The 13140-nt window shown below is 41.6% G+C and overlaps 1 protein-coding gene across 1 annotated transcript; it reads right to left on the bottom strand.

Annotated features, from left to right (window-relative positions):
- Positions 1-5178: 5178 nt before the first annotated feature.
- On the bottom strand, positions 5179-5670 carry LOC307060767 (peroxiredoxin-1-like; the record flags this gene model as incomplete). The annotated part of the gene is made up of 1 exon (XM_079715485.1): positions 5179-5670. The coding sequence occupies one exon, from the start codon at positions 5668-5670 to the stop codon at positions 5179-5181; it is 492 nt and encodes a 163-aa protein (XP_079571611.1).
- Between the last annotated feature and the right edge of the window lie 7470 nt (positions 5671-13140).

The raw sequence follows: 13140 nt of genomic DNA, 5'->3' as shown, positions 1-13140 counted from the left end.
TCTCACTTTGCATATAACCTTGTGTTTCCCATTCAGGGCTGACAGGTAGCTATGGCCCTTCCTTTTTGAAAATGTCAGTGAGCCATCTTCAAGGGAAAAAGGCGATGCTGACATTCTACTTTTCCTGTGACTCCCTGGAGAACGTTTAATCCCCTTGACCTTGTGGCTATTTAAAAAGAGTCAATCCCCAGACCTTGTCAGCTGGTGACAGCCAGCATTTTGTCTAATGGGCCCGAGGGTGGGCACGGTTTGCAATGGGGAAGGGTAACATCTGGCTAGTGTTTAAAAATCAAAAGGGGTTTCTCAATGATTATTATTCATCAACAGTAATCAAAAGCATGTTTTGCCTGTATTGTTGTTTGTAGGCAAAAACAAATCTCAAGCACATACTCAAATTCTACATTGTTTTTATGATGAGCTAGCAAGATGCAGCTTTCTGTTGGAGAAGCAAAGACATCTAATTTTATTTTTATGTCACCAAAAATTTAATATTACAGGATTATTAATATTAAAGCATAATATCTATGGGCATTAATAACTATCACTTATGAAGCCAGACAATGACTTTAGTAATTTACATTATGCACTTGTATCCTCATAATGACTCTCCCATATGTATTTCCAATTTTACAGATGAAAAACTGAGACTAAGTCAGAGACACAAGACTGGGGCTGCTCTGAGAAATATTTGTCATTTGCTTATGACAATATTAGTATAGAAATTGAGAGTGTTTAGGAACTTTTACAGGCATTTGACACCACCATGACAACCAAGCAACCTCTCATTTTGCTAGTGATTTATTTTTACTTTTTGTATTTTCCAAAAGTATCACAAATGTATTGGAAATTAAAAACCAATTTGTCTTTCAGCACAGATGGCTTTAGAAACACTGTTCCAAAAAAACTCTTCCTCTGGACTGATGGTCAAAATGTAGGAAAAATTAGATTCAAATAATTCTAACTTGCCATTTAATGATTTGTCATCTTCATCAAAGTGGCTAAGCTGTCAGAGTGGCTGACGGGGTCCAGGCATCTATATTATTTAAAGCTCTACAAAAGATGTAATGTCTGGGAGGGTAACATCTTTAGTCTGTCTAATATATCCCAAAGGAATGGATATAACCCAAAGGAACAGTGTCTGGTACTAAGGAGATGCTTATTGCTATATATGTGAACAGATGAACAACTTCTGATGGACAGATGTGCTTGAGAACCATTCTTTTCCACACTCTCATCCACTCGCGAGATTTTACCTATGTCGACATGCTAAAGGTTCCCATGAGCTTACATCCACATACTAACCTCAAAACCTGTGAATATGTTAGTTTACATGGCAAATGAGAAATAAGGCTGAAGATGGAATTAAGGTTGCTAATCAGTTGACATTAAGGTAGATTCACCTGGGATATCTAGGTAGTCCCAGTATAATCACAAGGGTCCTTAAAAGTGGAGGAAGGAGGCAGAAGAGGAGAGTCTGAGAAAAATCTGACTACACAAGAATGGCCAGAGATGCAATGTTGCTGGCTTTGAAGATGGAAGAAAGGAATCATGAGTGGGTTCTATAAGCTGGAAAGGGCAAGGAAATGGATTCTTCCTTAGAAAAAGGAACACAGACCCACCAATACCTTGATTGTAGCCCAATGAGACCCATGTTGAACTTCCAACCTACTGTAAGATAATAAATTTGTATCATTTTCAGCAAGTTTGTAGAGATTTGTTACAGTAGCCATAGGAAATTAATACACTGAGTGACAATATAGAAGGTAAGTAGAGAAGACACTTTGAGGGGCCTCATGAAGTTACGAGAGTCCAGGGAAACACTAAAAAGTAAGAGTCAGCCATAAAAACAGCTGGGGGAAGATTCCAGAGGGAAGAATTGAGTATTGAGTCCCAGAGGGAGGACTCCCCATGGCATATTCCAGGAGCAGAACGGAGGCCTGAGGGGCTGAGCTGAGGGAGTGAGAGGGAGTGTGAATGGGATAGAGCTGGACAGCTGGGCAGAGGTCCCATTCATGGCCTGCAGGGTCACGGCAGGGAGGCTGAGGTTTACTCTAAGAGCAGTAGATTGCTGTCAAGGTTTCAGCAAGGAGATAATACAATATACAAATGATCTTGTGGTTATAATCTCCTGGGTACTTCACAAACAGCCCAGACTGAACTAAGTTCAAGGCTGGTCAATAGTACTGAGATTGACCAAGTCACCCAACCCAGAGGCCTGAGAGGCATCCTAGACCTCTCCTTCCCAGCCCAGGCTCATTCATTTCCCCCCCTAACCAGCTCTCCATACACATACCCCGTGCTACATTCATGCGTCGAGAGAAGTTCTCACAGCTACCTCCCAGATGGGTCCCTGTCTCTGGCATTGCCCATCGTCGCTAACCATCCTCCACACTGCAGCAAAGCCACATGTCCAGTAGGCAAACCTGACCATCCCCTGCTTTAAACACTTGAAAGGTTTCCTATAGAAAACAAGATGAAGTCCAACTCTCAGGGTCTGCACTAGGGTGAGACAAGTGAGGCACTTTCCCCCCGGGACAAGATTTAAGGAGGTGCCAAAACACTCAGTAATCAAAATGAATAATATATTAACTTTATTGTGATTTAATTTACATACCAAAAAGTTCATCTGTTTGAAGTGTGCAATCCAATGGTTTGGTATATTTACAAAATTGTGCAATCATTACCATATGCTAATTTTATAGCAGTTTTTTTTTTTTTTTTTACTGGAGTATAGTTGATTTACAACTAATTTTATAACAGTTTTATCACCCCAAAAGTAAACCTTGTACCTATTAATAGTAACTCTTCAGAACTCTTGCCACTCGCTCTAGCCCTAAGCAATCACCTAAACTACATTATATCTCTCTATATTTCCTTATTCTGGACATTTCATAGAAATGGGATCATATAATATGTAGTCTTTTGTGACTGGCTTCTTTCACTTAGCTTATGCTTTCAGGGGTCATCTATATTTCAACATGTATCAGTATGTCATTCTTTTTTCATGGCCAAATATTATTCCATTGTATGGATATGCCTTATTTGCTGACCCATTCAAAAAAATGGATGGATATTTAGGCTGTTTCTATCTTTTGGTTACTATGAATAATACTGCTATCAACATGCATGTACAAGTTTTGTGTGGCCAGATGTTTTCATTTCTCTTGGGAGAATACCTAAGAATGGAATTGCTAGGTCATATGACATCCCTCTGACTCTTTGAGGGACTGCCAAGCTGTTTTCCAAAGCTGCTGCACACTATTTTACATTACCATGAGCCATGTAGGAGAGTTCCAATTTTTCCATATCCCTATCAGTATTTATCATGCTCTGTCTTTTTTATTATAGTCATTCTACTGAATGTGAAATATTATCTCATTGTGGCTTTGATTTCCATTTTGCTAATGACTAAAGATGTTGAGCAACTTTTCACATGCTTATTATAGCCATTCATATATCTTCTCTTAAGAAATGTCTACTCAAATCCTTTGCTCATTTTTTAATTGGGTATTTGTTCCTTTATTATTGAGTTGTAAGCATTCCTTATATATTCTCAATACAAGTCCCTTAACAAATATATGATTTGCACATATTTTGTCCCTGTCTTTGAGCTGTCTTTTCAATTTCTTGATGGTATCCTTAGGAGCACAAAGGTTTTTAAGCATGATGAAATCCAACTTATCAATCTTTTATTTTATCACTTGTGGTTTTGTTGTCATATTTAAGAAATTTTTTTTTTGGCTAGACAAGATTTTATTGGGTACAAGATGATCATTTTTGATAAAGAATTATAGTAGAGATCTTAAATGAAGATAACAAGGCTTAAAGAAGTTTGGTCAAAAGACCAAAGCAGATCCAGACTTGCCACCTGCCTTGGAATAGGGATTATTACCTGTTACCATTTATCTGCAGTGCTTCAAAATTCTATTTGTTACAGGGCTTAAGAAGCAACTATCCCCTAAATAATGGTACCTGTCTCAGAGGGTTATTATGGAGACTGAATAAATATGAAATAGTGCCTGGCATATAATAAGCTATTATTAAAGGCCCCAGGAAACCTATGCTGCTGCTCATACTTCTTGCTTGTCTGAATACTGGGGGGGGGGGGGGGGGGGGGTAGGTAGGCTGGGGTAGCCATGTCTGGAAGGTGTCTAGAAGGGCACCACATGATATACAGAAGGATTCTCAGTCCTGAATCTGCCCTAGCCTCAAGAGCCCAGGAGGAATCCACCTTTGCCCCACTGACAACCCTCCCTCAGGACAATGATATGAGATAAGAACTACCCTTAAATCAAGGATAGAAACCCAGGGAAGCCAAGAGGTGCTCAACACTGTGCTTTTGACACAGAAAGCCTACCCTATGAACACCAGTGTTGTGTTTGTCTCCCCCTCCCCCTTTTAGTTCCAAAGGTACTGAAGCCTCTAACTCTGATCTTTGTACAGAACCAGTACCAGGCATTTATCAGAAGAGGCCAAGCTTTAGGTTTTCGTACAGCCCTCCCAGTAGTGTAAAAGTAAATGTCAGTAACCTCATTGGGCTCTTAACCTGCAACCCAGCCTATAGCATAAATTGCAGTGCCTTGGCCAGTACTGTAGTAGGCCTTGCTCTTCTCCAGATATGGTGAAATGAAAAACCTTGCTTCGAGGTCCATTCTCTGTATCTATTTGCATTTCTCCTCAATACAATTTCCTGATTCTGAGACACTCTCACACCTCATTTTCCCCTAAAGAGGGAAAGCAAAAAGTAAATTCCTCTTACACTCAAAGGCTAATGTCCCCCAAAATGAAGAATCAACAAGGTCTCAGCTCAAGTTTAATAAAACTACAAAAGACAAAAAGTGATACCCTACTATTATACACATCAGTTTGCCTGCCCCATAATACAGCTCAGGCCATTCCCTCCAGAGGAAGAAAGGCTGGTCTCCCCAACCCCTGCAGGAAAGGCCTATCTTGTCCCACACCACATCTGGGCTGAGTGCAAGGTCTTGTGTTTTAAGCATGACAATAGTACAAAACAGGATTTGTTCTCATGGCCACCTACTGCAGCCTGGCCCTAAAATGGCCCAGTGCTCACTTCTGTTTAGAGAAATATTCTTTGCTCTTCTGGACATCAGGCTTGATGGTATCACTGCCAGGCTTGCAGCCAGCTGGGCATACTTCCCCATGTTTGTCAGTAAACTAGAAGGCCTGAACTAGTCTCAGTGCCTCATCCAGAGAAAGGCCAACAGGAAGGTCATTTATGGTGATCTGTCGAAGGATACCTTTATCATCAATAATAAAAAGGCCCCTGAATGAGATGCCTTCATTGGTCTTTAAAACCCCATAGTCCTGAGCAATGATGCGCTTGGGGTCTGATATCAAGGGAATGTTCATGGGTCCCAGTCCTCCTTGTTTCTTGGGTGTGTTGATCCATGCCAGGTGACAGAAGTGAGAATCCACAGAAGCACCAATCACTTGGCAGTTGAGTTTCTTAAATTCTTCTGCCCTATCACTAAAAGCAATGATCTCCTTGGGGCACACAAAGGTGAAGTCAAGAGGGTAAAAGAAGAACACAACATATTTTCCTTTGTAGTCAGATAGGCTGATATCTTTGAACTGACCATCTGGCATTACAGCAGTTGCTTTGAACTGGGGGGCACGGTGCCCAATTTTGGCATTTCCTGAAGACATATTGCAATCAGCACTCCTCACAAGCCACAAAGGACAGTCAGGAAGCACACACGCCAGAAATTATTAATTAACTCATGATCATGAAGATTTATTCTCCATGTTTCCTTCTGGGAGTTTTACAGTTTTAGCTGTTACATTTAGGACTATGATATACTTTCAGCTAATCTTTGTGTATGATATGAGGCATGGGTCCAACTTCATTCTTTTGCATGTGGATATACAGTTGTTTGGGCAAATCTGCTGAAGAGATAAATATGCTTTAATGCAATAAAGACAAGATCAGTAACAGTGTCATGCTGAGCCCTATTGGATCCTGAGGCAAAAGAAAAAAATCAGTGATACTGATCCATCCTTATTTAAAATTTTGATATTTTTATCTTGATTGCTAAGTTTTTGGAGTCTCTTTAGATGTGACATTTGAAGCACATGCCTCACTCACCTCACGCTAGTCACAGTCCTGATAACACCTAAGCTTAGCATACTAAGTCTTCCATATCCTCACTCCTACCTGCCCTTCCAACCACCTGCATCTCAGCCCATCATACCTCAGCTTTATCACTAATAGTACAGAATTGTTCATATTTCCTGTACACATCATGCTGTGTCAGGCATTTGTCATTCTGATCATAGTCTTCACTTGGCTTGGAACACATTTCTCACTTTCCATTGCCTAGCTCATTGCCATCATACAAGGTCAGGTGCCAAGCCTTCCAGAAGGCTTCCTGGAATCTCCAGGTTGGATGAGATGTTTTTCATCTGTGCTCCCACACTGCTCTGTTTTCCTGCAACATCACCTATCACACTGTGTAATAATGACCTATTGCTTGTCTTCTCTCCCTCTGGACTGCAACTCTTTGTCCTTATGTCCAACTATGTCATATCCACCCAGACAGTGCCTAGAACATGACAGATGAGGAAATCAATGTTTCTTTAACAGTTCATATAAATGGGAGTATGTCAGGGAGAAAGCAATTACATCTGCCTAGAGTGAGCAGAAAAGGTTTCCTCAAGGAACCTTCCTGGTAGGAAGACAGGAGCTAAGCATCTGTCACAGAAAGCCTGCCTGCTGAAAAGAGAGAGAGCAGAGGCTATGCCTGAGGCAAGAGCTGCTTTTCAGCACTCTGGTGATGAAACAAAAATCCCAAAACCATATTAGAGGAGCAGCCCCAGGTACAGAAGGGTGATACAGAAATTCAACAGCAGAAACTGGTCTTAGTGGCCTGCAAGTGAGACAGGGGAGAGGCTGCCTCCAGAGACTGCAGCAGTGAGCTAAAAATAAGTGCAAGTCCCCACTGAGCTCACTGAGCTCATTCATTCATTCATTGACTCACTCACTAGTCATCCCACAAACACTTATGGAGCATTTTTGGGCACTGGTTGAGCCCTGGAATATAGGAGTCAAAGATCAGACTCTCACCCTAGAGAAAGTCATAGTCAAATAAACTATAACAAAACTACTATGTGCAGGATGGGATACCAAGAAAACAAGGATGTTCATAACAAAGTCTGGCTTTCAGTGGTTTGTTGGATTATTTCATTTGCCCCTCTAAATCCACTCTCCACTTTTATCCACTCTGCTATACCTTGGGAGGCTGAATTCCTCAGAGTACACCATTGAGTTCCTTTGTCCACTGACTTGCAACAGAATGTGGCCAGTACTGCACACCAGCATGAGAAGGAAGAGAGAGAAGCAGTTAAGAGTGTGGCATTTATTACCATTGCTGTGGGGTTGCCTTAGGCTGGTTTTGCCCAAGGTCAAGGATCTTGTTGAAAGGTACATTTCACACAGGGCTCTCTGTCCCCCAATTCTTTTTTTCCTCTCTCCACTACTTCGGACCTATGGTGGCCAATAGATTTCATAGCCCTGTAGTACTGGGCTATTCTTTGTGGTTTCCCTAAACCCTGCCCCAGCTTTGTAAATAGTCCTTTATTAAATTCCTCCCAGATTACCCTAATGTGAGTGTACCCTCTGCTTCTCACTGTGACGTCCTTAGGGAGACGTGACAAGAATATCAATAAACAGAAGATGGGAGGAGGAATCTCTTTGGACAGGTAAATGAATGCATATGGCCACGCACTGGGAATTAAGAGCATGGGGAAGAGTCAAAGTCAATGCCTTGGGATTGTTTGCATTTGTGCTTAGGAGGCTGGAATAGCGCAGAGCAAAGATTGAGTGTTTCTGGGAGTCTGCCCCTAAAGGATAGCAGATTTGGAGGGCAAGGAATTTTTTTTTTTTCTCCAGAGAAATGCCCAGGGGTGCACAGCAATGAAGGCTTAATGAGTTTAACCCTTCAAGGTCAGTCCTTCTTCCCAGGTCACCCTGCGATCTCAGAGCAAAAGAAAGGGCAAGCTGATGTACCTCAAGCTCTAAAAAAAAGAAATATGGTTGTTTCCTAAGACCTATAGTATATATCAACAATAAAAGGACAATACAGAGCTCTGTCAAGTTATCTTAAAGGACAAAATGATTTCCAAGGCCTATAAAATTTGCCTGCAACCTGACATATCTAGAGGCTCTCTATGTTTCCAGCATGGGAACATCCACGTTAAAAAGAAGCATTCATCAGGCTCTTTTAACACGATGTCATCAAGCATTCAAATCACACTACTCACATCCCTCTTCTCAATTCCATCTCCCTCAAAAAACCTTAGGAGTATTATTTGTCTCCTTAATTGTTTTCCGGCAAAGGAGGAAAAATTATATATATCTCAGATATAGAGTACCTGACAAAAATATTTCATGTTGAAAATCAATGTATTTGGCATCAGTTATTATTATTCCTCAGTCTTCTGTACACATTGTTAGCATGGGTCAACAAACCCAAGTCCAGTAGGCTCTGGAATACTTGGAGTATGTGGATCCCCAAAGCTGGGGAATAGTCACGAACATCAATATTTGCCAGAGGCCCCTTGGCAGCCACCACTCAGTTGCTCCTGTACACACTAAGACACAATAGTACCTCAGCGGACCCTCTTTCCCTCATCCCCTTCTTGACTAGTTGATTGCTTAACCAAAATTCAGGACTTTACCTTAATCTATTTTCAGTTTCATAAGATGACTTCTGTCCATTGTTCTTCTTGACTGATTCTGTCAGTCACAGTATCTGCTGACTCTGTCAGACTAGAGTAATCCATAAATTTACAAGCAGGCATGACCCAAGTGATTGATAAAATTGTTAAACAGACAGGCAGAGGGGCTCTTCAATCATACCCTGGTTGTTCTTTTTTTAAGACTTGTCTATCTTTTTCCCTTGAAGTAGAGCCCAGAACCGAAATCAAGGCTACAGGTGCGGTCTAATCTGTGCATAACAGAGCATGACCCTCACCTCCCTCACCAATTCTGTGTTCCTACCGACCATGGTGAAGAACAAAATATCTCCCAACTCCATCATGGCTCAAGTTGTTGCCAATGAAACGCCTCAATGATTCTGCTGGTATTACATCACATCACATTAGTCTACCTTGTTGGTTTACTTTGGGATTCAAGTGTAGGCTATTTGATTCTTTTTCATTTCTGTCTTATTATCCTCAGACTGCTGCCTCAACAGTCTGTGTTGAGATCTATTGGGAAACTGGGACAATGGATCAGACACTTGGTACCTCTCATTCCTCTGCTTTGATCTAACTCCCTAGCACCATCCTGTCCCTACTTTTGTCTCTGTATTTTAGTTCTAAACTAAAGAGGCATAAACTGCTCTGGGTCTCTGCAATGCCCTCTAGACTGTGTATATGCTGCAAACTCTTCAATACAGAAAAAGTCTCAGATTAACACAAAAGTCAACACCCAGGCTCTGAACCACTCCCCTCAAGCACTGGCCCATGCCACAGAAGATCCAGTAGCAAAAGGATATGGGAAGTCTCCAAAACCTATGGCCAGGAGACTGGGGTCTACCTCTCTCTCCACACTTAGAAGGCTATCACAGGGTGGTGAGCAGCATATGGTACAACAGACTGAGGATACGCCGCGAATATTTCTGCTACTCTCCAGCTGTATCAGAAGTTGTTCTTTGCTCTACAGCATCATTCCCTTCTTCTCTAAAGAATAGAACTCCATTTTTAGCAAAGCACATATGACCACCTGGAATCAAAACATTTCCAGCTCCTTTACAGCTGACAGTGGTCATGAGACAAAGTTCTCACCAATGAGATGCAAGAGATTGTGTCATAAAGGACTCTGAGGAAGGTTTCTTAAAGGGGTGGGTTGGGAGGAGTGATCTTTTGTCCTTACCTGCTGATGCTTGCTGCTTTCCTGGAATGTGAATGTGTTGATTGGCCTTCCATCCACTGACTTTTCCTGCAAACATCTTGGGACCATGCAGTAAACCTGAAGGTAGAAGTGGGCTGTAGAGGATTATGGAGGAGAAAGATTGAAGCCTGGTCTGAAGGCCATCATACCAGATCTAGATTACCTCAACACTGGCTTCTTTTATAGAAGTAGCAAATAAGCCTCCATTAACTTGAGCCACACTGGGATTTCCCTGGTGGCACAGTGGTTAAGAATCCGCCTGCCAATGCAGAGGACATGGGTTTATGCCCTGGTCCAGGAAGATCCCACATGCCATGGAGCAACTGAACTCATGTACCACAACTACTGAGCCTACACTCTAGAACCCACGAGCCACAACTGCTAAAGCCCGTGCATCTGGAGCCTATGGTCCACAACAAAGAGAAGCCGCCACAATGAGAAGCCTGCACACCACAACAAAGAGTAGCCCCCACTCACCGCAGCTAGAGAAAGCCTGCGTGCAGCAACGAAGACCCAATGCAGCCAATAAATAAATAAATAAATAAATAAATAAATAAATAAAAATTATTTAATTAAAAAAAAAAAAAAAACTTAAGCCACCTTCCAGGATCTGCTTTCTGCTGTATTCAAGTAAAGTTAGCCCTAGCTGCTTGACTTTGGAAAAGGCTTTTGCTGTCTAGCCCTATTTCTCCAGCTGCAAATCGAGACTAACAATGTGATATGGAGGGAAAAAACACACTGGATACCCCACTCTTCCTTATTCACTTAGCACACTTTTACTCAGCACCTGTCATAGGTCAAGCATTACAAGATGCTAAGAATATGACAGCAAAGATACAAGAAATTCAGTCTGCAGGTTTTGTTTTATGACCATTTTTCATTTCTTTATTTGTCTCTTTCTTCCCTTCTTTCATTCCTTCTTTCTTTCAACAAAAACTTATTAAGTATCAACAAAGGTGCCAGCCATGGGACAAGCCCTGGGGCTAGAGCTACCATATTTAGCAAATAAAAATACAAAGACAACAAATAATTTTTTCAGTATAAGCCTGCCCTTTGCAATTGTTTTATACTAAAAGTGTATTGGTTGTTTAACTGAAATTCAAACTTAAATTCAAATTGTCCTATATTTTATCTGACAGTCTTCCCTTGGGCTACCATGTTAAGTTAGACTAAAAGATTTGGTCTTCAAAGAGCTCCCTTCCTAGTGGAGGGGACAGCTAGTAAACCAGTGGGGAGCTGAGCATCATCACTGAAGGTAGGGATGAGCAACATGAAGAAAATAAACCAGCTATGGTGACAGGAGAGGCTGCTTTTCCAGATATCTGGATGTTGACATGGAGCCAACCAAGCCAGAGGAGGCCAAGTCCAGGCAGAGGAGTCAGCAAGAGCAAAATCAAAAGCCCTCAGGTGGGAACATGTTTGGAGTGTCCTGAAATTCCAAGGCCAGTGTGGTCAGTATCAAAGAGGAAAAGGTAGACCCAAGTCAAGTCACGTAGAGTCTGTAGGTGAAAGAAAGGCAATGGACTTTATTTTAAGAGTAAGGGGCAGCCATTAGAGGGTTATTATCAGGGGAGTGGTAAGATTCAATTTATATATTTTTATTTAGTCTTTTAAATTGTGGTAAGAACATTTAACATAAGATCTGCCCTTTCAATAGATTTTTAAGTGCACAATACAGTGTTGTTTCCTAAAACGCACAGTGTACAGCAGATCTGTAGCACTGATTCATCTTTCACAACTGAAACTTTACACCTGTTAATTAGCAACTCCCCACTTCTCCCCTTCCCCAGCTCCTGGCAGTCACCTTCCTATTCTTCACTTCTATGAGTCTCTTATTTTAAATACCTCATGTAAATGAAATCATGCAGTGATTTTCCTTCTGTGACTGGCTTATTTCGCATAGCATAATGTCCTCCAGATTCATCCATGTTGTCACAAATGGCAGGATTTCCTTTTAGTTTTAAAAGACATTCCTGACTGCTGTGTGGGGATGATATAGAGCTGGAGGGGTGAAGGCAGCAGCAGGGAAAAGAATGAGGAGGCTTTTCAATAACTCAGCTGAACTGATGGAGGCTTCAGCTGGGGAATAATAGAGTTGCTGGTGAGGATGATCCAATAGGGGATGCATTTTGGAGGTAGAACAGAAAAGACTGGTAAATAGAGTAACAATGGGGGCTGCAGGAGAGATGGGAATCATATATGACTTCTAGGACTTAGTCCTGAGTAGCTGAGAAAAGGGGTTCTCATTTCCCATGATGGGGAACACCACTCCAGTGGGTGGGGTGGAGTAGGACATCAAGGGGTCTGTCTTGGCCAGGTACCTTCCATTAAATATTCAAATGGAGATATTAACTATTCAAATATTTTTTTTATTACCCCTAATTTATAAAATAAAACTGATGTCCAGAAAAGTTTAAAAAGCAAAATTCACACCCAAATCTGTCCAGATTCAGCTTATTTCACTAGACAACATTATTTCAACCCCCACCCCATGCAGAAATAAGCTGAGTACTAAATGAGGTGATAGATTTTCAACTATAATGACTATGAATGTGGGATGCTGTCTGAAGATGAACCAGGACATGGAATCCACAGGACTGAAGGAACAGGTGAAACGTGCCCAGCTCTGCCTGGGAGTTGGGTCCACCATATGCCAGAGTCAATTACACTTCCCAAGACAGGCTGTTCCAAAGCCAGGAACACCATCACACCATCACCTGTGAATCATTTACCCTGCCTTCACTAAATAATTGACCTCCACATAGCAAAATGGGTCCACAAGCTCCCCAAACATCATGAGGCTGGTGCATAATTTGCAGAGCAATGCTCGACATTTCCATGCAGGGAGAATGAAGCTTGGACAGCTGCCAAAGTTGACAAGGGTGTCAGCTGGAATGGAGAGGAACAGCAGCTCCAAGGAAGATTGTGTCTGAGAAGCAAAAGCAACTACTCAATCCTAGATTCCCAAGGCAAAAGCAAGGCAGGGAAATATGAGAGTAAGACTACCTCTGTGCAGGAGTGGGAGCCAGGAAGAGGGAGCACATTGTTAGCATGTGTTTTGGAAGTCTAGGAAAATATTATTGATGCCACACTCTTCCTGATTTCTGAGAATCTGAGACCCAATTAATCAATCCTGTCCTTTGCAAATCATCATTGCCTCTGGCAAGAAGCATATTTAGTAAATAACCAAGCATTTTGAGATGATGGGATATAACAATGTGGGT

The sequence above is a fragment of the Hyperoodon ampullatus genome, assembly GCF_949752795.1.
Source record: "Hyperoodon ampullatus genome assembly, chromosome: 1".
Taxonomy (NCBI): domain Eukaryota; kingdom Metazoa; phylum Chordata; class Mammalia; order Artiodactyla; family Ziphiidae; genus Hyperoodon; species Hyperoodon ampullatus.
This window is presented reverse-complemented; position numbering and strand designations above follow the sequence as displayed.